The sequence below is a fragment of the Acanthopagrus latus genome, chromosome 16 (genome assembly GCF_904848185.1).
Source record: "Acanthopagrus latus isolate v.2019 chromosome 16, fAcaLat1.1, whole genome shotgun sequence".
Taxonomy (NCBI): Eukaryota; Metazoa; Chordata; class Actinopteri; order Spariformes; family Sparidae; genus Acanthopagrus; species Acanthopagrus latus.
Genome location: NC_051054.1, coordinates 16,875,471 through 16,901,872, shown reverse-complemented (window position 1 = coordinate 16,901,872; position 26,402 = coordinate 16,875,471). Strand labels below are relative to the sequence as shown.

General features: G+C 40.0%; 2 protein-coding genes and 1 long non-coding RNA gene across 7 annotated transcripts in view; 2 read left to right on the top strand and 1 right to left on the bottom strand.

Annotated features, from left to right (window-relative positions):
- Window positions 1-3: 3 nt before the first annotated feature.
- Window positions 4-1,100, bottom strand: LOC119004702. Of its 2 annotated transcripts, XR_005070273.1 has the most exons (3): window positions 707-1,100; window positions 426-538; window positions 4-345 (listed from the first exon to the last, which is right to left on the bottom strand). It is a non-coding gene; the product is annotated as an uncharacterized LOC119004702 (long non-coding RNA). The 2 variants fall into 2 exon arrangements; XR_005070272.1 differs by lacking the exon at window positions 707-1,100 and having other exon boundaries at window positions 426-565.
- scaf8 (SR-related CTD-associated factor 8) lies at window positions 88-26,337 on the top strand. Of its 4 annotated transcripts, XM_037071855.1 has the most exons (21): window positions 150-322; window positions 1,307-1,390; window positions 4,704-4,797; window positions 15,749-15,793; window positions 16,072-16,233; window positions 16,549-16,705; window positions 16,836-16,963; window positions 17,105-17,281; window positions 17,371-17,450; window positions 17,538-17,658; window positions 18,760-18,891; window positions 18,976-19,085; window positions 19,435-19,628; window positions 19,722-19,822; window positions 20,116-20,229; window positions 20,426-20,582; window positions 20,966-21,096; window positions 22,040-22,181; window positions 22,258-22,305; window positions 22,435-22,656; window positions 22,812-26,337. In XM_037071855.1, the coding sequence occupies exons 6-21, from the start codon at window positions 16,627-16,629 to the stop codon at window positions 24,917-24,919; spliced, it is 4,044 nt and encodes a 1,347-aa protein (XP_036927750.1). In that variant the 5' UTR covers window positions 150-322; window positions 1,307-1,390; window positions 4,704-4,797; window positions 15,749-15,793; window positions 16,072-16,233; window positions 16,549-16,626; the 3' UTR covers window positions 24,920-26,337. The 4 variants fall into 4 exon arrangements, with proteins under 4 accessions (XP_036927749.1, XP_036927748.1, XP_036927750.1 ...); XM_037071854.1 differs by lacking the exon at window positions 4,704-4,797 and having other exon boundaries at window positions 88-322; window positions 22,435-22,623; XM_037071853.1 differs by lacking the exon at window positions 4,704-4,797 and having other exon boundaries at window positions 90-322.
- The window catches only part of tiam2a (TIAM Rac1 associated GEF 2a), a 95,637-nt gene continuing 94,142 nt past the window's right edge, over window positions 24,908-26,402 (top strand). The window contains exon 1 of the mRNA XM_037071850.1: window positions 24,908-24,933. The gene's annotated coding sequence lies outside the window, so the exon portion shown is untranslated. The remainder of the gene's footprint in view (window positions 24,934-26,402) is intronic.

Here is a 26,402-nt window from a genome sequence, read left to right as displayed (position 1 = left end):
GAACATGTTTGACTGCGGCTTTATTTTGATTTATGTTGACCGTAAATGAGTGTGTAAGTGTATTCTGTACTCTGATACACAAAAGCCAAGGGAACCGGTTGGTACAGCTTGCAGTGTCCCTGGGTTGACACTAGGGGTCGCAGGTCCCTCTGCAGAATTCCCATTGAGGGTGTATGCGCCATATTGGCAGTCTCCTCCATCTCACCCAACGTCGAGCATGCATGTCTCAAACCGGTTATTGAGGAGATTTCTGTAAATATTTACAGTCGCCTGCGAGCCGAAACCCAACACCATGGAGGCCGTCAAAGCATTTAACAATGAGGTTTGTTTGACTCCCTTAAAGACCTGAACACAATGAGAGCAGAATATGTTTAGTTCACAATTGCGGTAGCTTGTGGGCTAACAGTAGCATCAAGTAACGTTACCGTTAGCAGAGAAGGAGGAGGGTAGTCTCACAAGGCCGCTGTCTGTGCACAACAAAACGGCGTCAATGCTAACGCATTCAGTGTCTAATACGTGTCGACTATGTCGAGTACAGCTGTGAAGAGAATGTACTTACTAACACACAACTTGCACGGTTGCCAGTCAATGAGCCAGAATTTTCCACAGACAGGTTCTAATGCTCACTAGCCAGCTAGCTAGTTAGCTAACGTTACAAGTTAGCAAAACCACATCAGCTGCGTGATAACTTGATTAGTTAACTTACTAATATGGACATGGACAGAATTCCTCGGGGTATAGTGTCACTGTACAAAATAATAATGCGCGTATAACGTCAACTCTGATTGAATTATTGTCTCCTAATCTGTGCGTGGTTGCACAGAATATAAATGGCTTGATGAAGTAGCCCATTAGGACAGCTAGCTAGGGTTAACCACTCGCTATCGGAGTGCTCAAAGCTAGCGCTGCCGTTTGTCTGCATTGACACAAAAGTATGTCCGTCCTTCGGCACGATACGTGTAAAACCCACCTCATTATACACTCATAATAAACTGTTAATACGAATTTGATTCCGTAGTTTACAGCAATTAAATTGGAAATGGACTATTTGTTGTAATGAGTGTATCATTACAAATGGTAGGGGTAGAGTCAGAGACAAGCCCACGAACATTTTATCGTCTCATTATGAAAATCAATGGCTCTCTGACCATGAACATACTGAAAAAAATAAGGTTTTGCAAATGCTGAACAAAGCATCTTGTTTTTCTTCTTTGTATGCTATGAATATATGAAATATATGAAGTTATGTTTTGCTATTTGTATTGTATGACAAAAGGTGTTCTCTGTTCTGTCACTTCTATTTCAGTTGTACTCATTGAATGAGTACAAGCCGCCCATCTCCAAGGCCAAGATGACCCAGATCACCAAGTCTGGAATCAAAGCTATAAAAGTAAGTATGTAGTAACAAAGAATGAGACAGATTGTGGGGGAATAAAGAATTGTAAAATATTTTCCATCTCCTGTTTAGAACATTTTATGTATGAATCTAGTCCACAACTATTTTGTAACACAATGTATGTTAAGATTTCAGGCCCCTACATAATTAAAGGCATGTGCCTGTTTACATTCTTAGAGTGATAAAAGACAGTATGCAAAATATGCTATTGCTATTGATTAAAAAAAGGAAAATCAACAAAGATGAGTCTGTTTCAGACACAAACTCACTTTACTAATGCAAAATAGATCATAAAGCAACAAAATGTAACTTCCTGGAGATAGATTGTTCATTGTTCAGTCTAATCCCTACTTGACGCTTTGGGGTTGGCGTCCGACCCAAGCTGCCAACCCAAAGTGTAAATTTTTGACAACCTGGGGATGAGACTGAACAATCAATAAACTCTCTCCAAGAGCTTACATTTTGTTTCATGTCTTGCTTTAAATACTACTTAGACTATATGCTACTCCAAATACTACTAATAAATAATGACAAATTGTTATCGATTAAATCCTAAAGACAGACCTTTAGCGAACATAGAAACAAGTATAAAGTCTCAAAGTTAGAAATGCATATGTAGACTCCAAGTAGGCTTAATCCAGTGATTGGATCGATTACTTGGGGATCTTAGCTCAAGTTAACTCATCAACACTTCTTATGTTGTTTAAGACATCATGTTAGCAGCATGTGTGAATACTTGTGTACAATACACTGGAAAACATTTTAGGATTTTAATTACACATAGAGTATGCAGTTGTGTACAAGAGCATGAAGAACTTGTGTCAGATCTTCTGATTACTATATCCTAAATTGTATTTAAAAAATACTGGTAAGGAACCTGTTAGGTACTTCTTTAAGTTTTTAGTAGGCTCACAAACTAGGCAGGCAATGAGAAAGTATTGTGGGGCCAATGCAAAGAATCAAGAGGAGAAGAGCAAGCCAAAACTTATTAATGTGATGCATGGGAGTCTGTGTACTGTGCATTTTTGCTCAATTCAAGCGGAGCCCACCAACATGAATGACAATGTTCTTTACACGGGTTAACATGTTGATGACGTGAGGTGGAGGACTGCAGCAAGAAAAAAAACCAGTGAAGTAAAAGTAGACCACAGCTCTATTCAATATTAGTTTGGTTATGTGTGTGAAAGACACAAAAGAGACCTTCTAAAGTTTTCACTCAGCAAATAATTAAGAAATAATTACTTTCTTCCCATATCATATTGTTTTCTCGGGAGATTCTTAACGGCCCTAAATAAACTTCTTAATGAGGTGCTACAATGACATAGACTGTACATTGCCATCTGACAAGGGAGGTAAATCAGGTGTATCTCTCCTTCACTGACCCGACAACATGGCTCAGAGAGTGGGAGACTCTAATTGTTATTATCAGCTATAAGAGACATAGACCACATGATAAGTGCATGGTGATGAAGTTGGGCAAAAAAAATATCTGTGTAAAAAAACTCTGCTGATCTGATATTGTCACATGCTCATTTTGGCATTCAAGAATCTGTTGCTGCATATACAATTTTTTTCTGATCTATGATGTTGAAAAGTAAAAACATAAAATTGGTCACAGAGGGACATTCAAATTTGGACTGACAGCATCATATTGTATAAAGAGTAAACTTATATACGGAAACTGTATTTTCGATCATTGCAAAAGTAAACAAATGGTAAAAAATTAGCAATTTGCACCATATAAATCAGTTAAATGTAGTTATAGCAATAGGCCTATTTCACAGCAGACGTGTTGGCTTTCAGTTGTAGGGATTGTAGTAATGATGGCTGTGTTCCGTTAAAGTGTTCGACTAAATCAGGACTGTGTGGCAGTGAGCCAGTACGCACAATACGAGGTCCCTAAAACCAAGCAGTGAAATGGATTTCAGCCATCATTGATTTTATTATTAACATTGGTGCTTTTTGTACTGCAACATATAAAACCTCTTTTTTCTGACGTGCAAGTGAACAAATTGTTTTGGATGTTGTTTGACATTATGTTAGAGACTCTGTGTGTTTTTATAGTTTTTGTTGTTTTTTGGCATTTTAAGAACTTATATAACAGTAGTACTGGAGTAACAGTGGGCAAATGTGAAAATAGAATAGCTGATCACGTATAAAAGAGGATCACAACATTGAGGTTTAGCATTATGTGGGAGCTGACAGGTTGAATACACAGACAAAAGAGCTACACTGGAATTGCTTGTACATGCATGTGTTAACTATGGGGTTTAAAAATCTCAGACACTGAAATGGTATGACTTAAGTTACTTTGCAAATATTTGAACACTGTGGCAATACAACAGTGACTTCAGTCCTGTGCCAGTGTCTACACTGGACATGTAGCACTCAGTGCCCCTAAACACTGTAATTATGTTCATAAAATAGACTTCAAGTCTGAAAAGAGGTTTTGGTTCAGTTAGGTATGCAAATCAAGGAACACAATCCATTAAGTAGCCTATTTAGACAGCCATCTTTATTACAATGGAGGTCAATTTGTTATGATAGACATAACAGAGTGGCCAAAATCATGGCAGGAACACCCCTTTTGTATGCAGCATAAATTGACATTGCCCATCATTTCCTATGGCTGCATATTGAAGTTTCAAGTTTTAACTCACAGAACCCTGTGGTCACTTTAGTCTATTATCTGCCCTTTCAAATTGTGCAATTGGTCTTTTTGAAATTGCTACCCAGTTGAAGAATCACATTCTTCACAATCTGATTAAAAAACATACAAATGCATTGTTCTACATTCACAACCATACATGTCTATGGATCACATGTTAAAGCTAGATTGTGATATTTTGGTTGCTTCAGAATGGTAGATGACTCTACCATTTTTTGTCTCCTATTCATACACTACATTACACTAAAGACTGGTTTCCTGCACTCTGGACTTATTAAAAGCCCCAGAGAAAAAGGCTGAGCAAACTGACCAAGTCCCTATGACCATCTGTGGTTTTAGTGTAGAAATAAACAAAACTGAGCTGAACTGCTCAGCATTTTTCTCTGAGATGCAATATGGGGATAAAGGGCAAGAGTGAATATCTTTTAAAAAAACAGATCATTTCACCAGCATATGTAGTTATTGAATATTTCAGTGCCTGACAGCAAAAGTCCAGGACACCAGTCCATAATATTAAATCTTTTGATAGTGTGTTTCCTTGTCCTTTTTTTGCTGTTGTTTTTTAAAGGAACTGCTGTTGTTTTGGTGTTGCTGTGACTTAAATTTCTCGTGAATAACACCCGTTTCCCCTTCCCTCAGCAGCTCTCCCAGCTCCCCCAAAGCACTGAAAGTGAAGCAGGAGGATGGGGTGGAGAGAGTTACAAAGAGATAAGAGAATCCCTAACCAGCTTAGGTAGGAGTATGGGTTGTTTCACAAGGAAGATGGAAGAAGACTCAAATCTTTTTAACTTAATTTGCTCCCACACACCCAGAGAAGCGGGGAATTTGCTGTTGCCACTGTTGTGGGCCATAATCCCCCTCTGGTTATCATACGTTGGTCGATGCTGGCTTTGAGCTCTCACCTGTTTTAGAAAACTGAAGGAAAATTGACTGGTTAATTCTTGAATTGTCTGATGGCAATGTTTGTGTTGTTGTCTAGTTGATGTACCTCTTTTTCTTGGTTGTCAAGTCAAAATATTTTCTGTGTTGCTTCAGACTATGTATTGATGGGTCTTGAGTAATCATGAGCTGGTGTAGGGTTTTAGATCCTGGAGTTGTGAGAAATCAGATAGACAAGTTGCTATTGTTGTTCTTTGGGTTGGTAAAGTGCTGCTTAACACAGAACACACAAGTTCAGCAAATTTCCGCATTCATCCTCAACATAAAGGGCATCACAAATACATTTGTCATTCATGCATTAGTACGTGAGAGTGAAGTAGTAGTCATACAAATCAAGCCACTATTACCGTTGCATTGATTTAACGATATTCATCAATATGATAAATTTAATTTATCCGTGAGGGTTGTCACTTGAACAGTCCATATGCCCTGAATGTTTGTTTTGACAGAGCAGTCGTGATTCATGTCTTCTGCACACACAGCGTGGCTGTTTGTTTTTTTTTTTAAATCATGTTGGCACAGATGGCATGAAAGCAGCTGAAGATGTCCAAGCAGCTGATTTGGTTGTGCTGTTCAGATGGAATTCAAGTCCTGGTTATTAGCAATTAATTCGGACTGTCACTAAAAAACAAAACAAAAAACGTTTGAATAAATGAGAACTAATCACTCTTGATTCAATCACAACTCACTCTCAGCCTTATCTTAAGTATTCTTTACAATTAAGCATTTTTGTCATTGCAATAACACGGTTCTTAAAACATTATAATGGCAGCAAAAAGGCTCGATTCATTCACAACTTTTTAATCTTTATTGTCTATGAAGTTATGGTGTCATGATTATCCATTCAGGAAACCTTGCTAGTTCCCTCCATCGAGCTTTAGTGCAGGGAATAGTCTAGGGTTGTAGCTGAAAAGTAATGTATTGCAAAGGAAGGCTCCTAACTGAGTAAAGAAACCTAAATGTATCAAAACCTCTTCGCATTCTGTAATTGCTCTTCTTTGCTTCCTGTATTATCGCCTTTAGCATAGCATTCACTGGACAGCCTTTACCAAATGAAGCGCGAGAATGCTGTCCCAAAATTCCTACAGCCCTGGTTGTTATGTCCTTAGTTTTTCAGAATTCTTCGCCTCTTTCTTTGACACCTCATAACGTTTTCCATGAAGTTCAAAGAAAAGTCCTGAAGAAAAAACATATCCGTATATGTATTTTTGGCTCTTGGACAAAAGCCTGTTTTGCTAATGGTGCAACATAACTTGCAGTAGAGATGAACGTGAGTGCAATGCACAGCCTGTTGCATGTACACACTGTCAATTTTGAGTGAGGACATTTTTTACCAACAGAATATACATGGTTTCCCCTCTGTTGGACCACAGAGTTTTAAGAAAAGAGTGTAAGTGCTACTACAAATCTGGATGACCATATTGAAGTCAGAGGAAAGCTTTGCACTTTGTTGAAAGTCCAGTAGGCAATAAGGCTGTAAGTTTTTTTTTTGTTTTTTTTGTTTTTGTTTTTTTTGGGGTTTTTTTTGCAATTAAAACAGTGTACCTCTAATATTTAAAATTTCTACTTCTTAGGTTGGTGCTAATTATTGATAATGTATTGATAATGACATCTGTACACAGCTACTTTCTTAAACTGAGACTATTGAAATACATTACCCACAGTTGCAGTGCCCTTTTCACAGCTTGAAGACAGCCGTCTCTTTTCTTTTTGGATGTTGTGTATCACATATAGGAGGGTTGTGACAGTAGCCAAACAGTCCTCCTTAAATTTTATTTTGTGATTTTGCAGCAATCCCTGCCTGTGATGTATTTCATATATTAAGTATGTGTTTCTCCCCTTATTGTGTGTTCAGACCAAATGTAAGGTGAATACAGTCTAGATTACATACAAAGTCTACTAAAAGATGCAAATTTGCATTTTTTTCTCCATGGGAGATGTGAAGCACAAGTTGAAATTTTGAACTCAAGCTAGAATTTCACATCGTGCATCACAAGATCCTATTGCTGTAGTCATTCACACTGACATCGTGACTTTGATGTCCCTGATGTCCAGACATTAGTGCACTGTAATGGAGGAGAGGATGATAATCAGTATTTGTAGCCCAAAGCAGTAAGAAAGCATGTCTACTCTTACTGAGTCAGGGAAAAAAAGGGAGCTGGCACAGAGGAAGGTGTGTGAAGAAGGTTCACTACCTGTCTCAGCACAGCATGGACCTGATTGATCTGAACCCCATTGAGGGAACAAGATTTTTTCCAGTTGTCCGACAGACCTGATGAAGCATGTATTCAGGCATTTTACATTGCGGTTAGACCACAGCAAAATCGTTTTGGTTTTGGTTCATACCAATGTGGTAAAACATATAGATTCAGTCAGTCTGCATGCAGGTCACAGTTGTTATTTATTGATGTCAGTACACCTATTAAGAAACTACCACTCAGGAGACCCAAGAAAGAGACTTTGATCACAAGATCAAATTCAAAGTCATCCTGCTATCTATACTGAGAAACTTGAAAGAAAAGGCAATTAACAAAGGTACAACTGAAAGAAACCTGCAGAAAAGACACCTCCCCAAATGGGTCACTTTGCTGTGAAAAAAAAAAATCATAACATCAGTGCACTGAGAGGCAGCAAACTTACGACAACTCTCTGGTGGGGTGCCTTTTTAATCACAATCAGTGCATTTACATGCACATTTTAGTCAGCTTAGAGCCATAGTTTGACTATACTACTCAATCGGACAGCTGCAGTTGTCCGAGTATACATGCCAGTGAGAAAATTGAATTACTGGCTGAAGCATGTCATACCCTGTTACGATATGTGGCGCTGTACCCATTTCAGCTAGTGGTAATAGAGCCACCTCCGGCTGACCTCTTTATGTCACCATCGACAACAAACTCTGCCTCAGCATTCGAGAAAGATGTACGAAGAGCAAGACAAAGCTACATCTTTGTACATTTCGTATATGGTGTACATGATAATTACACAAACTAGATGCTGCCGCTGTCCTATTTCTGGCTCACTCCCCTGGGAAAAACACATAGATGCAGGAGTAATCGACTATCAGTAGAATAATCTAGGTGTTTTAATCTGACTATGAGAAACTCGATCTGGTCCAATTTTAGTCAGACTAAGGTTTATACATGCATCTTAAAAATCAGAACATAGTCAGACTAACCCAATAATTCGTTTTTCTCAAGTGTCATGTAAACGCACTGAATGTTACAACGGTACAGGGCTCAGTGGTCAGTGAGCTATCAGAGATGGTTGATGTGATTGTTCGTCAACTTAATCCTTCCAGCCATTGTTAGGGACTGTCCTTACACCATTTGTTTGCCTCGTAGGGACTGCTTTTGGTAGTGTGATGCAGAAAGAAAAATGGCATTAATTTCTCAAGCTGATAATTTGTTACTTCACGTCAGGTAGTCTGTGCATTTGTCAAGTCAGAATTCTGCACTAAAAAAACACTTAGTGGAAGTGGCATAATGTCGTCACTTTCTGTCTTTGGCTTGTAACATAACCGAGGCACGTGTGACCAGCATTCATCATGTGTCATAGTATGAGAGCTTATCTATGATCTCTAATGTCTTTTTTTCAGAATTTGTAAAGCTAGTCAAAGGGACTTGGTCAGTGATTTTAAGACTAGCTCTCGTCTGCTTGATACATGATAAATGCAGCATTATGTGTCCATCAAACTTTGTACAGTGACATATGTTTGAAATACAATAATATTATACATAAGTTACTTCAAAGAAAATATTATTACCATACTGTAAATACTAAAACAGTGTCGGGTTTGAATCTTCGAACCAAGTCTTCTTTTGCCCTCCTATGGAGCACTTTTACAACCAGTAATATCTATACTTATTAGTAAATAGTCAGTGACTGATCAGTACAATGAGATGAAGTTCAACAAAATTTAGGTTCTGTGTATTTTAGAAAGTCAGACATTTTACCCATTTAAAAAAAGTATTTCTCTTCCAGATATACTTGGTTTGAAGCCACAATGTGCAATGATGGCTGCCACTACATTTATAATTACGACATGTCAGTGAAAGAGTACATGCAACATACAGGCAAAAAAGAGAGTCTAAATTAACTACACTTTGTGAAACATCAACACCCACCCACTCACTGTTAACTCTCAGATAGTGATCTTCTTTGTTTACACATGGTCTGAATCTGACTTTAGGAAGATTTTGTACTCAGGAGCTTGCAGGGTAAAGTCTTGTGTTTAACTAATTTGAACATTTGCATACTCGAATAGAACTCCTGCAGGTAATATGGAGACCATTTCAGAGTAGCAGTGCATGTTTGAATTTTTTTTGTTGTTTAGGATGATTAGACCTTCTCTCAGGCCTGTGTGAGCACGTGCAGGTTGTATTATATTCATTTTTCTGTCTGTGTTAGTGAGACATTTGTCACGAATTGACATGCCTTTCTCACCGTGTGCCAATTTCAATCTGATTGAACTATGATATTTAAAATCATGGCTATGACCAGCCTGTTTGAAAGGATGCAGGAATTGAATTCTGCACTGTATTTCTGCAGAGTTTCCCTGTCATATAAGTATTGTTCCCCAGATAGAAGAAGTTGTTTTTGTTTGGTACAGACCCTAACAAATAACAAATCCTTACTACGTTTTTTTTTTTTTAAATCAAATTACATGCAAACAAGAATCCTGCACAATTGCACAATACATTTCATTTGAATTTTTTTTCATGCAGCACTTACATTTGTACTAATTTCATGCCATTTGTATAATGTCAAGTAATTTGTATATGAGCATTCTTAGATTGACCATATTCACCAGGTTATCATTGGAGAAAAAAATACAAAGAAATTCCTCATGCTTCTTGTACAACCCCCCCAATCTTTGAAAAATGAAAATGGAAGTTGCTCAGAATTTTAAATAATTCCTGGCTATCACACCACGCTGAACACAGTTTATTAATGTGTTTACTAAATTGGAAATAGGATGTTTAACTCAAATTTAAATGGACTTTGTTTTTTTAAATATAATTTTCCATATAATATAAATTGCAACTATACATGCATAGTTACATAAATCTGAAAATGTGATCACTATTTGCATATCAATTGTCAGAGAAAGTTAATTATTTGCTCAGTCTGCCAAAAAGAGAGATTACAATGTTCTTGGTTTTGAGTTTCACCTAGTCAAAAGTAATTTCAATTGAACTGGAACCAACAGGGCACATATCAAGAGCCCACAAAGAAATGTGAAACAGTGATCAAGTACTATTTAAGTTGTTGTTTAGGCTACAGTGCATTTAGACTGAATCAGAAAGTCTTTTTACAATATAGATATATATTATATGGAAAACCCCAGCATCACACACTAGTTGATATACAATTTGTCATTTTTCTTTTTTTTTTCGAAGTGTGTAGATTTATTTAATCTAAAATACATGTTTAATTATTTAATAACTCATAACATTTTCACAAGCATTAGTTGGAGGCAGTCAGGCCACTGACTAAGGAAAATTATATTTAGATTTTACCAGAGATGCGGCTGTTGGGTAGTTATCAAAGTTGCTAGTAAAGGAACACAGTACATAAAATAAGCACAGCAGTGTCGGACCACTGTTTCCAACTGCATATTTTTCATTATTAGAGTTATGGCTGACAACTTGGGGAGAATGTTTGGTTGGAGAGAGATCCCACCTCAAGTGATATAATGTGGCTTGGTCTTGTCTGTGCTGCTATCCACGTTATCTGTCTTTTTTCGTTTCCTTGTGCTCTATTCTTTCCAGTTGGTGTTATCAGTCACTTTAGCTCACCTAACTGCAGGGTTACTATAAGGTAGCCTAAGCCTATGGGTCTGTTGGTTTCTGAGGGTGAACACTGCTGAAATCTCAATGTAATTTTTACCATCATTTGTCAAATTACAATAAAGAAAAGGCAGGGTCAATGTTGCAAAGATGTTCCTATCCTTTGCCCTTTTAATCATGCTCTGCAGTTGATCAGTTGCCTAGAGACTGGTTCACACTGCAGCAACAAGTATCTGAGTATGGGTTTTGTGTGAGAAAGGCATGTCTGTGCTCAGTATGCTTTGGTTACTTGAAATTTAAGGTCTGGGAATTGGATTTGATGTCAGAGATAATACTCAGTGCATCTTGTATTGAGCTTGCACACACCTGTATTAACAACCCTGTTAGCAGCAATAAAACACCACCACAAATCACATTTATATGATCACAGTAATAGAAAAACAATTAAGGCTCAAACACTGTTAAAGGTGCATTATTTAGTTACTTCACTGCTAGATTCTTAGGATTTAATAAACTAAATAAAAAAACTATTCCTCAAAGGACAATACAATTTCCTACGGTTTTACTGTGCTTATCTATGACAGAGCCTTGCAAGAAGCTACCTTTCTAGCCTAAAACAATGTTTTGGGGACTTAATTCAGATAGAATAGTTATAGATGAATTAACTGTTTCTGTTATCTCATTACTATTGTAAATTTTACCTTTGCGTTAGATGTATTGTTTTTCATAACAGCATTGTGCACATTTAAGGATATAAAGATAATATCTGCCTTAGCTTGGAAACCAACTGAAGTACCAGTACTGCAGAAATGAATTATATTCATTAAAGAAAGTTGATTGATTTTACTTTTATTGAAATGTATGTGACAAATCACATTATTTGATTTTTGTTTTTTGATGTATACTGAAATGCCTGAATGGAAATTCAGTGGTAGAATTTACACTTTTCCTGACACTATTTTCAGTATTATACTATATTTATTGATATAGTAAGTGCTGCTATCATCTTTAAAAAGACATACTCGGAGTCAGTCCTTTTTAAATGCGCTTGAGTAACTGGTTAACTTAAGAAATTATTCAAATGAAATCCATCATTCATTTTTTGTAATACTCAAATTGGACTTCATTTTAATTTAGTTATAGAAGTGTTTCTATCAGAATGCTTGTTTTTAAAAGTCAGTAGCCTTTAATTAAAAAAGGCCCAATATTTCAGTGATGACACTAGTCACAGGTTCTTTACCTTTCAGTCAATTTCTTGCACCCTGTCTCTAAATAAACACTGTATACAGACAATGCAACTTACCTTTTCTTTTATTTAGCCAAACAAGACTGTTACTTTTATCTTCCTTTATGTAAGTTGACTGTGCGATTTATTTGGGTGCCTGTTAAAAGGATCTCACTTGCCCCTTGTCCAGCTAGAAACTACAGGGGGCACTTGAAGGAAACATGGGAAAAACTAGATGATGCGTCAAAAATTGAGGACTGAAGTTGGCAAACTAGCTACCAAGCCACTCCTTTTGTTGTTTACCATTGCTTATTTTGTTCACTCATGATGGAGCACAAACTCTTGAACAATGAAGAAAACAACTCCCATGATCCCACACTACTTCACAATTTCATCAAACACCCTCTTTTGTTATTGTTTTGAGACTGGGTTACTAATGTTTATAGGACACAACATTTCAGATCCTATTTTCATTGAATATCATGTTCTGCTTGTAAATATTGGTCAGTGCTGACTATTGTATCATAATCGGCTCATTAGGACAGCAGATGCTTGTTGGTCCTATTGCCTGTATTTCCTTTGTATTTAGATGCATTTACCTCCTTTTTATTAAGGTTTCTGTTGTTTGCACTATTATTATTGTCATTGAGCAGGATTCTTTAAAGAGTTCTTCCTTCTTTTGAGTTATTAGTCTCAGTCTCAGCTCTTTTCAGTGACTTTAGTATGGCTACTGCTAACTAGCAAGTAAACTAGTTTAGCAGACACTTTTTTCCCCAATATATTATTGCTTAAGCTCAGGTGAATTAAAACATGTCGCAGGAGCTGTTTCACTTAGGGCACTGCCAAACCTAAAGGCAGATATCATGTTGCTTTTCAGATTTAAATAATATGAGGGCAGCAAAGAACTGTTTAAATGTAAAGCCATATGTACAATATAGGAAAAAAAATCTGATCTGTGAAAAAAACAACAAAATAACCTGAAGTGGTTGCAGCATTAATATGCAAGGATATGTGCCCAAATGATTGCTTCTGAAGTTGCATGAGTGCACAAGTACAATGCTTTGTTTTATGACCACTCAAACATTTGAAAGAAGTGCCAAACCTAAACCTGTAAGCAGATGTGATGTGCAAATGATTCACAGCATCAGTTCCCTAATCTCTTTCATATCCAAGCTTAACTGGTATTGTAACTGAAGTATTTCTAACAAAATTATATTCAGTCGAAACAAAATCAGTAGTCAATTTAGATTGGGATCATGTGCATCGTATTAAATAAATCAATTCAGTTGCACTGCCCAGTTCAGTTTGATTATATAAATGTGTATTGCCATTGCCACAGGCTAATCTTTGCAGGTCTTCAGACTTTTTGGACTTGTTCTCTGCCACCTGTGTTGTTTTTTTTGAAAATGTATCATGCTCTTGTTTGAACTAATCTATATTCCTTGAGTGTGCATAGTATAAGGATTATTATTATTATTAATTTGACTAAATAATCATTATTATTGCTTCAGCTGCAGAGATCTGGATTTATAGAGCCTTTAGTTGACAAAGGGGGGTAGATTTGATAGTTTCCTTGCGCAAATCAGTGACAACTATTTTCCACTCTGTTTTTATTTGGTTTTGGCGAAAGATTTTATGGAATGCCATTGGTTTAGCTTAAAAAGGTTGATTTTTATGTACAGTTTCTTTAAAAAAAAAACTTCTCAACAACCAACAGTTTGCATTTGCAATAACATACATAACGATATTTTAGTTAAAGTGAACGTTTTTGACCATAACCCCATACTGCCTTGTATGTGATCTTGGCTTACATAATAAAGTGTGAGCATGTCTTCCATTGCCTGACAGACTTTTTACCGGTCACCTTTGAACTTGTTTTAATTAAAATGACAATACTCCTGTATTTGTTCCCTGTGATAAGAACTATAAACTCTTGCTTCTTAACTTCTTGTGCTTTGACTCCATCTACTGGCTGACTGTGGTAATTGCATTTTTAATACGAATTTGTGGGCAGTGTGGCTCACAGCAAATCTGAATTTGCATAGTGGTTCATACCTCTTGGTCAGGGTCCTACCAGATACCACATATTGCAAAGAAGACATAAAGGCTGCTAGACCATGTTAGTTTAATAAAAAGGGTAAATGTATAGCATGGTCTTTCAGTTGTTTCTCAGTGTCTGTCTCAGTGTCTTTTGTATGAATGTATAATGCTTCAGCAAAAACCTCTCTCATCCAACATTGAGGCATGAATTTCAATGCCTTTGTGCATCATCATAATTACTTTGTGAATGTGCACATAAGTCTCTGACTCTCTTACTTGACCTGTGCTTTCCCTGAAGTTTAAGTTTCTTATTGGGACAATACTGCGTGTGGACATGATTTGAAAGGTCAGATATTAACAGCAGTGGCACAGACAGTTCTAACTGTGCACAGCATCCAAGGTGGTGCTATTGTGACGTGCACTGTGTAGACAGAGGACAGAGACAGAGGATTGTCATCATTGTATTCATCTGGTTTTTTTTTGTTATTTTTTAGTACCATAACAATAAATTGTTTACAGTCATTGCACATTAGCACACCATTTTGGTCACAACTCTTTGAGCGACAGATCTCATCTAGCTGACTCCCCTCACCGCATACGTACATCCCTGTGGCGGGTTTAAATAGGTCTCTGCACAAAGTTAGCCAGCTATCTGGAAAGCTAAGAAAGTGCGAATAAGACAAATGCACCATCACCAATTTAATGGAGCATCTTTGGTTTCCTTAATTGGGCAGGTTTAGTGAGAAAATAACGGATGTGATAAGGAGTTGAAATGTTAAAACCTATAGTACTGCCAGTATAAATTTCTTCTAAATTTCAACCTTCACATGCACAACAATAAAGCAGAGTCTGCACAAGTGTAACTATTGAAGCTAGAGTTCTAAACCCTGGGCTGAGGAAACATGATTTTGTAAGAAAAAATACCTTCATAATAATTTGCCATTTTGTGGTTTTTAACTTGAACTTGACATGCCAAAACTGTACACAATTTTTTTACGATGTCATGTAATCTCACCATTGTTTTACCTAAGAGTATGTGGACTGAATATAGCCAAGCCGTAAAGTGAACAAAAAAATGCAAGTTATCATTTGTGTTAGCCAGTCTTTTAGTCTGATGTTCCAGTAAAGTGAAATGCATTTAACTCTGCACCAAATTAAAGGTATACAAAGTTATGGCGTATGAGTTTGCATGTTGTGGTCAGAATTTAGCAGTAAATGAGCTAAATGTGTTTTTCTGTTCAGTTTAGTTTGCCTGTATACAGGCGAATGGTGAATGTTACATGCTACACTGTTACACATACTTATTTCCCACATAAGAGAGTAATTCATTATGTCTTTCTGTTTCATGGTCCAAAACTGACAAATATACTTTTGGGATTAATTATATGTATTTTGCAAGTCTCTGTAAACGACGATAAAATCTCAATGGATTAAATTTGTATTAAAACAACTCTTACCCCTCACAACTCTCTCTAAATCTACTGTTACTTCTAACTCCTTCTGGATCTGACAAAAAGAAAAAAGAACACATGCTCAGCCCAGTCATGTATTTGCAGTTCTTTTTCTCAGGTTTTAATTAACCAGAGCTGCAACTGATCTAGTTTCAGATTCAGTGTACCCTTAATTTCTGCTCTGAAATTCTGTTGTTCAGCTCACTCAAACTCTTCTTTCCTTTGCTTCTATTTCAGTTCTACAAGCATGTTGTCCAGAGTGTGGAGAAGTTCATACAGAAGGTGAGTGTGAGGATTGTCGGTTATGTGCAGTAAAAAAACATTGGCAGATAAACTAAAATAAATGCACAAAATATTCATGCATAATTTTGCTAGATTGTAAGACTTTCCTTTACCAATTTTATGAACTGCTTGTGATATTTGAAGTGTTATTAGGACTTCTATATAGGTGCATTCTTAATTAATGTATTATTTAATTGATGTATAAAGACAGTCATTTCATAGATTGTTTCACTGTTGTGAGATATCTTAACACCTGTCCTCTGTTTCTGTGTCGACAGTGCAAACCAGAATACAAAGTCCCGGGGCTGTACGTCATCGACTCCATTGTCAGACAGTCCCGACACCAGTTTGGGACAGAGAAAGATGTTTTCGCGCCACGGTTCAGCAAGAATATCATCACTACGTTCCAACACCTCTACCGCTGCCCTTCAGATGATAAGGTCAGACAGTTTTTAATAGGTTTTGTGCTCATCTCTGTGGCTTTTCATTTTTGCAACTTGCCTGGGGGTTAATACATCGATTTATGCCTCAGTTTTATGGGTATAGGTGTTTTGAGGAATATATCAGTGAGTTGGCACTGCACTCGGATTATTGCATTGTTGCCACTCAGTGAGTGAACTGTCACTGGTCAGTTTTTTGCCCTGACAGTCCTGCTGTTTTCTCTTATCATATGAGTCGTTCTCAGGTGGCACATGTCCTTAAGCAGCCTACTGTCATTTCACGTTTGCATTTTTCCATGTTCTTGGTTCTTCCAGAGTAAGATAGTGCGAGTCCTGAACCTCTGGCAAAAGAATGCGGTCTTCAAGAGTGATATCATCCAGCCTCTGTTGGACATGGCAGCAGGAATCCCCCCTCCCAGCGTCACTCCAGTCATGCCCAGCAGTGCTGCCCCAGTCAATAACACTACACCTGGTCAGTCAGAGTAAACACAAGCAGAATGAAACACAACATACCCACTCTCTGCTTTCTGAAATATTGCTTGACATCACTATGAGATGCAGTTACATAATTTTTCATATTGAAACGCACACTGTGTGTCCAGGTACCCCAGCAACCCCAGCTACCCCAGCTAACATAGTCCAGGGTCTCCCTGATTGGGCATCCCAGATAACCAACACAGACACAGTCGCTGCTGTGGCACAAATCCTGCAGAGTCCCCAGGGACAACAGGTTAGTGAACGTGACCACCCAGCTCCTCAGTTGGGACAAAATTATATAATATATTGGATTATAGGTAAATAACAATCTAGTGCGTCTGCAATTTGTGTAGCTGTTGATGTTAAAAAAATTCTATGTTATCACCTGTTCTAGCTGCAGCAGCTTGTGCAGAGTCTACAGATGCAGCAGCAGAAGCCTCAGCCGTCCCTGCTGCAGGCGTTGGATGCTGGCCTGGTGGTGCAGTTACAGGCTCTGACAGCTCAACTCACAGCTGCCGCTACTGCCAACAGCCTTAACCCCCTGGAGCAGAGGGTCTCCTCTTTTAATAAGGTAATGCTGCAGTCAGCAAACCAAAAGTTTATTTTTTCCCTGCTTCAACTGATGACCCCCAATTTGATCATGTTGTCCGTTTATTGCAGAAACTTCTGGGTCCTTTTGATTTTGGGAATGATTCTGAGCGTGGAGAGGAATCTAAAAAGGACACTTCATCATCTCAGCTGTGAGTTTAGTGTATTTTTAATTAAAACTAACATAATAATGTGTCTACCACCTTCACTGGTCTAATCAAGCTGCTGACCATTTCCAGGCCCATGGTGTCAGAGCCCATCAACAGCTCCCTCTTCCATCAGCTGGCTGAGCAGCTACAACAGCAAAACCTAGAGCAGTTTCAGAAGCAGCTTTTAGAGCACCAGCAGCACCAACAGAAGGTACGCACACACAGATCACTCTTTCCCCACGCACAGGTTTTTACAGATGAATATTTTCCCTAGTTGATCTTTGTTAACCACACGTTCTAGTTACTAGTTTAAAGTTGCTTTACAAATTAAGTAATATGTGTTTGTGCACATAAATGATCCTGAATATCCAATAGGCTCTAGTACGCAGCAGGGTGGGAATTTTATGGTGACCATGGGGGCCATGGCTCCCCTTGCCTCTCAAACAGCAGCAGCATCTTAAAACGGAAGAACGATACTTACAGCACAGGTACCCATGTGAGCTAAGCTGGTCTTGACATGATACGTAACTGACTTATGTGGTAGGATTTAGTTGGAAATATATTCACAGATTCAAACTTTCCGGATCAATAACTCATAAGCTAAACATTGTTAAAACACAAATGAGGACTCTTTCCTACCATAGTAAGGTAGACAACGAGCAACAACTGTATTTTCATCAACACGAGTGGTCCTCCGGGCTGGACATTAACATTGGTCTCCATGGTCAGCTGTCTGTGAGACGAGGGCACAGGGACCATCTACAAAGTGCAACACCGAAAAGAGTTACTACAAAACAATATTCAATAACTTCAGTATTATTCAGTGTAGTGTCACCAAAATCATTTTACACATCAGTGGTCTCCTGCTGGTTATTCTACAACTGTTTGTTTGGAAATGTGCTTTGCCATAATTTGGGGAAATTCTATTGGGAGAAATATTCAATAACTTTGTTAATATTCACTGTAGTGTCACCAAAATCACCTAACCCTCGTCCTTCTTGAAAAAACAACAACAACAACAAAAAAACAGTTTTGTAATGTAACATTAACTTGATATTGATATTAACAAATGTTTTAATACATGATCCATGTCTTATAAATTGCGATGTTATGGTTTCAATCTGAAAGGTAAAACCATCAAATTTTACTAAATGACCTTGCCCCAAAAATGCCTCTATTGAATAGATTGGGTTTGTTCTCATGAACAACTGTGTCCGTGTTGGTTGTTCGTAAATATGACTAGACCTGCTTGTGTAGATGCTTTGTTATTAAAGGACACATAATATTTACACAGTTCTTTTTATTCTTCCAGGCAATGAGCATTGAAGGGCAGGACTCAATATTTGGTCAAGAGAACTCCGTTGCGACAGCTCAGAGCAGCAGCCAGGCTCAGCTTCCTGAGCCTGACAACAAGTTGGATGACTCTATAGACAACCAACAGCAGGTAATGTTTATTTATCTGCAGGCCTCTTGTACATATCTTGTATTTCTGTATGTATATGTGTAAAAGTCAACTTCTTGTTTTAAGGACATGGATTTGGACGAGGGTCCCGATGGTATGGAGGAGGAGATCTTTGAAGCAGAGGAAAAGAAGATTGTAAGCACGCGCTCCAGAACACGCTCAAGGTCACGCTCCAGGTCAGTCCCACTTATCTCTGTGGCAAAATTTAAAAAATGTGCCAGGACTGTTGCTGAATATGCTGAATTGACTGCTTTGATCTTTTAACTTTGTAAGAAAAGTGCTGACTGTTGCTGTAGATAACTGTATATAGCTTGTTCTGAATGGAAAGGAAAATGACCGAAACACTCTGCAAATTCCAGTCACACTAACATTATGTCATTATCTAATTTACTAGTTTCTAATGCAAAAAAAACAGACATTCACGCTCTTAAGTGTGAATATCTGTACAATATCTGTATGTTACCGTTAATATAACCAAAAGTCAGTCTGGAGAGAGTTCCACATGTTTTGATGTTTTCTCAATAGGTCTCCCAAGAGGAGAAGGTCCAGGTCCCGCTCTGGCTCGCGCAAACGGAAACACCGCAAGCGGTCACGCTCGCGCTCCAGAGACCGCAAGAGGAAGTCATCACGGTCTTACTCGAGTGAAAGACGCGCCCGAGAGCGAGAAAAGGAGCGGCAAAAGAAAGGACTGCCTCCTATACGATCCAAAACTCTTAGTGGTAAGTGGAAGTCACTGTATTAGAATATTTTCATAGCCATTTGTTGATGGTGCTTTCCTGACGAGTAATTATTTTCCCTTCTCCTGTACCCAGTGTGTAGCACAACTCTGTGGGTGGGCCAGGTTGACAAAAAGGCCACTCAGCAAGACCTCACCAATTTGTTCGAGGAGTTTGGCCAGATTGAGTCAATCAATGTAAGGAGACCTGTCCCCCTTATAACTCTCTGATTGAGCTACAGCATGTTGGCCAGTTCTTTGGTCTTTGGAGAATTAAAATGATATCTGTTACATGAAATCCTGTTTTGTTACTATTAAAATCTTCTTTTTTTAGTAATTTCTTTGTGCATCACACTCTTTTTTTCTGATTTACTCATTATTCATCAACCATACATCTAAGGATATTCTAAGTCTCCGCTGTATGGTCATATTTTGTTGCTTAACCTTCCTATATCTTATGTAATGCAATCTGTGTTTGTGTGTGTCTGCAGATGATCCCTCCCAGAGGCTGTGCTTACATCTGTATGGTCCACAGACAGGATGCGTACCGCGCCCGCCAGAAACTCAGCACCGGCTCCTTTAAGATTGGCTCCAAAATCATCAAGGTAAACATTACCTTCATAATTTGATTGATTGTGCTTTCATTGTCCTTGTGTTTCTTTCTAATGTAATTTTCCAGTGACCTCCAGTGGTGAATTCTCCCAGACTGTTTAGCTTTGCAGTCACATGGATCCTTTTATGCTGCCAGAAATAACTATGGAAAATGCTGTTTCTTGACCTTTGTGTGTGTATCTGATACAGATTGCATGGGCTCTGAACAAGGGGGTAAAGCAAGAGTACAAGCAGTTTTGGGATGTGGACCTGGGTGTCACTTATATCCCTTGGGAGAAAGTGAAGCTGGATGACCTGGACGGCTTTGCTGAAGGAGGAATCATCGATCAGGAGACTGTTAATGATGGTGAAAACACATCTACTTAATAACTTCTTTCCTTGGCACCATGACTAGGTCTGTTGACTCAGTTGTACTGCTTGTTTAAATAAAAGTAGGCTATGCAAACTAAGTTTGTACACACATGATGAAAGCATAACACAGATACTCAAACACAGGCACATTCTTGGCATTTGATCATCTAAGTGGATTTGTTGTCTACTGTGATGCCTAAGTTGTTTGTTTTGAAGTGGTAATGCTCAAAATCTTCTAAGAAATAAATCCCATAACCGTCCACCCACCAGAATTGAAAGAGAAAGGGATTTAACTGGAAAATTTCAGCTAAACTTCCAAGTACAAAGAATTTGATGAGTTTAAAACCTTGTTTTCACCTTTTTGTTTGTTTTATGCAGAGTGGGAAGCAGCCAAGACTGCTGAGCCAGCCAAAGAAGTTTCAAATCAGCCAGTAAGCACTGAGACCACAGCAGCCTCCAACACCCAGACCGAAACCTTCAACCAGCAGGTCGCCATGATGCCTGTACAGGTACTGAAAATAATGTGAACAGTAATCGGGGTTTCTGCAGGGTCATAAAAAGTCTAAAATTTCAGAATCAGAATTCTTTATTTATCCCCAGGGGGAAGGTGTTTAAAGACAGTCTCAACTTTAGGCCTTAAAAAGTCTTAAATACGTCCATATTTTGCACATAGGTCTTAAATTACATTTAGTTAGGTCTTAAATATGTACGTTCATTTACCGCTTCCGTCATCGCCTTTTTTGTTTTTTTGCTTCTGGGAAATGGGCTGGTGAGACTCACAGTTAGCTCCTTGTGTTGTACTTCTTTCCAGGAATGTAAGTGGAATTTTGCGCTACAGTCAATGGGGAAGTGTAAATTTAACAAGTGTTGGCTTGAATAACCAGAATTCAGTTGGTTAAAAGCTGTACCTAATAATCAATCTGATTCAGCGCTGGTGTCACATACAAAATCAGAAAAACACCATCACAAGTTCCCAGTCCAAGTTCATCCAGTTCCGCTCGACCCAAACTCTATACCGCCTCTGCCATCTCGCATTTAAGCGACATTAAAACCATCTTTGGCTCAACTCCGACGTTGCAAGCAGAGGTGCTTTGGATTTTGAACACCATTGCAAAACATCAGTCTGACTGTTGAATAAACTGAGTGGAACTTCTCTCACACACGCACAGGTTATTATAGTTAACTAAATTAAATTGAATTTCCAGCTAAAAACTAAACTAAAACTACACTTGTTAAACTAATTGAGGTTAAGTAACTAATTACTTAACTGAAATAAAAAACAAATTGAAAAAATAAATTAACAATATATCTTTATTTTCCATAATTAGGACAGTTTTGAGACTTTGAAAGAGGCTACTAGGTCAGGTACAGAAATTTGTGGAACTTAACTAAACCATTATGCTATGAACGTATCCATGAATTGTATGCACTCTCTCATCACTCTTTCTCCAGCTGCCAGTGGCCCAGGCTGTTCCCAGTGCAGTTGGTATGGTGCCTCCCACCTTCCCTGTCACCATGGGTATACCCCCACCAGGTTACGGTCCACCACCACCCTTCATAAGGGCTGGTTTCAATGCATCACAGCCGCCGCCAGGTAAATAATGCAGACAGTCACGAAAAGATCAGTTCTACAGAAATTCCCTGTCTTACCCAAAATAACTGTTGTGCAGGTTTCATGCAGGCAGCACAGACAGCAGGCCTGGCCGCAGCAACTACTTGTGAGTATTTATGACATGCTACCCTTACAAATAATGCATGCACATAGTTGAAATTGACGTGTCAGTGAAGACAGTTGGAATTTATTAGCTTGGGTTACATTTTATCGTTTCTCCTGTACCCACCTGTAGCTCTAGTGCAGGCGTCAGTGGCAACCAGCCAAGAAGCGGTAAAGGAATCACCGTTCAGTGCTATGATTCCTCCAACCACTATCCCTGGTAGCTTCATGGCCTCAGCCATCCCTGGAGCTGGTATGTTCAACCCAGTGGGAGTCCAAACTCAGCAAGGCGCCAATGACAAACCAACACAGTCAACAGAGGGTATGGATGCTGCTGCAGAGCTTACACTACAAGGTGAAGCAATGCTGATGTGTTCTTACTTGACTGATTTATAGATTTTCTTTCTGTTATGTTTTCAGTTTTTTATTTTTATTTATGGTAGTATGTTAATTCTGTTCGGCAAAAAATAATTTTGAACTGTTTCTGCTGTTATTGTCTTTTGTTTACAGGCATGCAGAATGCAGTCCGCAGTGGGATGGGTCTCCTTGGTATGCACCCCACAGCATCCCTCGCCCACCCGCTGCATCAGTCTGGTCTGGCTGGACAGAGAATGCCTGGCCTGCTGCCTCTGGATGTGCGACCTAACCTCCTCCAACCTGGGGCAGCTGCCCGCTTCCCTCTCCTCATGCAGCAGCAGGGCCCTGCCCAGGCAGCTGCAGGTCTCCTCGAAAGTAGTCTCCAGGCTCAAGTCCGTGCCAGGGCTCCCTTTCAGCTCGACCCCTTTGGCAGGGCACCCACCCTTGCCAATGAAAATGTATCCAAGACAGAAGACGAGTCATCCTCTGGGGCTGATGAGGGCAAAGACCAGGACTACCGCTTCCCTCCAATGGAAAAGCAGAGCACAGGCTTACTGAGGACCCCTCCACCAGATCATAGGGAGCCCCTTGGAAGTGGTGGCGGAGCAGGAGGTGGTGTAGGAGGCAGGCCTCCCCTGCTCCAGACACCAGGGACTCAGCCAGCCAGAACCAGCCTAGTAGGGCGTCTGCAGGCTCTTGCAGGCTTCACACCTGATAACCGCTGGAACCAAACCAGAGGGGACTTTGATGAACGAGACAGCATGCGAGGAGGATTACAGACCTCAGGCGCTCCAAAAGGCTTTCAGGATGAGCGCCCCGCACCTGGGCAGAACTTCCCCACCCGCTTTGACAACCGTCCTGGGACAGCAGGAGGAGCAGCTGGAGTCTCAGGAAATGCTGGAGCTGTTGCGGGGCCACCGGCCTGGAACCGTGGTACTGCTGCGGCAGCAGCGGCAGCAGCGGCAGCAGCAACAACACCTTTTGACGCTGAACTACATCAAGACCTAGATGAGCGAAGACGCCCATGGGACAGACAAAGAGACAGAGATGAAAGAGATTTTGACTTCAGGAGGGAGATGAATGGTAACCGCCACAGCCGAGAGAGAGAGCGGGAGCGCGACAGGGAGAGAGAGAGAGACAGGGAGCGAGGCCGAGACCGAGACCGCACTAGAGAGCATGACCGCGAAAGAGACCGCGACAAAGAGAGGGACCGTGAGAGGGACCGTGACCGTGGAAGTTGGACACCCCTTCTCCCCCTACCTACACCTCTGCTTCCAACCCCAACTCTTAATCCCAACCTGACCCTGAACCAAGGAAAACTACTTGCACCACTCAAATTGAACCCCCAGATTCCACCACGTTTCCAGTCACCACTCCTGCCTCAGGCCCAAGCCAAGCCCTCTCTCCTGGGTCAGCCACCACCTCAGGTTCAGATTAAGTCTCCGCCTCCATCACAGAGTCAATCGGCTGTGCCCGAGCCCCAGTCTGAAACCCCAGCTCCTTCTGAGACTCCTCAGGCACAGTCGCCACCCTCAACCCAGTCACCTGACCAATCATCTGACAGCAAGAGTGAGAGCCCACTGACTGAGGCTCCTGCAGAGGCCGAGTCATCACCCCAGCCTGAGACCCCTCCACAAACAGAATCGCCACCCCAGTCCAAAGCTCAGTCTCCCTCCAAAACAACTGCTTCTGCAGACAGTGAGACCACAAGCCAAGCCTCACCGCTAGTTGAGGCCTCGTCCCAGGACTCACCTGTGGCCTTCACACAAGCTGCCAGCCCAACTGAAGAGACGACTCCCTCTCTGGAGGAGCAGGAAAGCCCACAGAAGGATGAGGAGGAGGAGGAGGAGGAGGACGAGGATGAGGAGGACGAGGAGTCACAGGAGCAGGCCTCCTCTCCCGAACCACAGTGGGTCAATGGACCTGGGATGGACAATAGCACTGTGGCTGAGCCCACTCCTGAGGCCTCCCCTGAGCCCTCCCCAGAGCCCTCCCCAGAGCCCTCTCCTGAGGCCTCCCCTCAGCTCTCTCCTGAGCCCTCCCCAGAGCCCTCTCCTGAGGCCTCCCCTCAGCCCTCTCCTGAGCTCTCTCCTGAACCCACTCCAGAACCCTCCTCTGATTCTGTGCTCCCTGAAAGTGAACTGGAGCAGCAGGAGCAGCTTGCCTTTCCTAAGGACATAGACAATGAACAGAGTGAGCCCATGGAGGAAGCTGCGAGTCAGCCAGTGGTAGACACTGTCACAGACACTGAGGGGACATAATCATCACTCAGTAGGTAAAAGATCATTTTGTAAAGTTGTCTCTTCTTCTCTGTACTCATGTCAGCAAACCACCTCCACCACCACACGGGACATGACGAATACTGACTCACACCAGTTATTGTCTGATAACCAATAACAAATGATTTTATCTCTCACAGATACCAGTGTACTTAAATAGAAGGCTCGTTAGCTGATATATTGATAGACAATTTTCTTTGTGTTTTATTTCCTTTTTCCTTTTTTAAGTTGTAATGCCAACCCACCTATTTTAATTAATCTAAGCTTGGCGAATTTTATTGAATTGCCTACCAAAATGTTTCAATTGTATATGGGGAAAATGAGCTTTGACCTTCCTATGGAAGAGAGTAAGATATCCTGGCTGTTTGATAACGGATTAATACAGTTACACACCATACTTGAAAACCGCAGTTGCTGACCACATTTCTGTCTCCTCTTCTTTTAAAATGCTGCTGCAAAGTTTTCAGTGAATGCTTCTGTGGTGTCCTTCAATGCTTTCTGTTTCTCGGCAGAACAAATAGACTGCATACAGTGAGACCTGCTTATAATTGGGAAAAATGAACATTTTTAAAATGGAAAACATGAAAATGTTGTGTCCCCAAAATAAATGTCTGTAATTTGTTTCCAGTTATACAGTGAAGACAAACAGAAAATTACATGCCAGGAGGGAGAAAAAAAGAACCGAACAGAGGGATATTCTGATGTTGGGTACATATTGTTTTAGTTTGAAATAAACATGCTTTGTCTGTTTAAAACACATGCTTTAGGACTGTTTTCTGACCCAGGACCAGTGGAAACTAAGACTGCTTTACTGACTCGTACACATTCTGTGCTGTCACTTCAGTCGATTTGATGTTCTCGTAACTCAAGTTGCTGCTATACCATCCATCCACAGAGCACTTTGTTGGATGCAACCGTGGGACTTTTTATCTACCGTGGGTAGTTTTTAGTTTCTGATGACTTCAGCCTGTATGTTCCCTAAGCTTTTTGCTGGGTGACTGTTGAGGATGGGATTGTGCCTTTTTTTGAATGGATTTGTCGTTCATGATGCTACCCAACACTACTGTGTGATGTACACCAGACTGTGCGTGCAACTCGGTTTCTAACAGCTCTATGAACACAATGCTACGTGCACAGAATTGACTGGCCTACCGTTTGAATGGTAGCTGGGCAGTTGTACAGCACTCACCTAGAGGAGAACAAGTCTCTATATACTCCATCGTTCTGTGCATGCAGGCCTGTAGCCATGTTTTAACCTTCCTGTCTCTCTTGTTCATTTCATACTTGTAGTGCTTTTTCTGTTGAGACATACTACTAGAAATCCATAGTCTGCTGTTCTCTCAGACCAAATGTCTACTACAGGAGTTGTGATGTTGAATAAAAGTTGAAGGTGCATCAGAGTTTTACCCCTCTTATTGTCATGAATCCTGACTCAGGCCGATCAGATGAAGCCTTGCACGCACAC

Coding starts and splice junctions, on each gene's coding strand:
- scaf8 (XM_037071853.1), top strand. CDS start 293: ATGGAGGCCGTCAAAGCATTTAACAATGAG. Junction 323..1,306: donor TCAAAGCATTTAACAATGAG/GTTTGTTTGACT, acceptor CTTCTATTTCAG/TTGTACTCATTGAATGAGTA. Junction 22,306..22,434: donor CCTGGCCGCAGCAACTACTT/GTGAGTATTTAT, acceptor ACCCACCTGTAG/CTCTAGTGCAGGCGTCAGTG.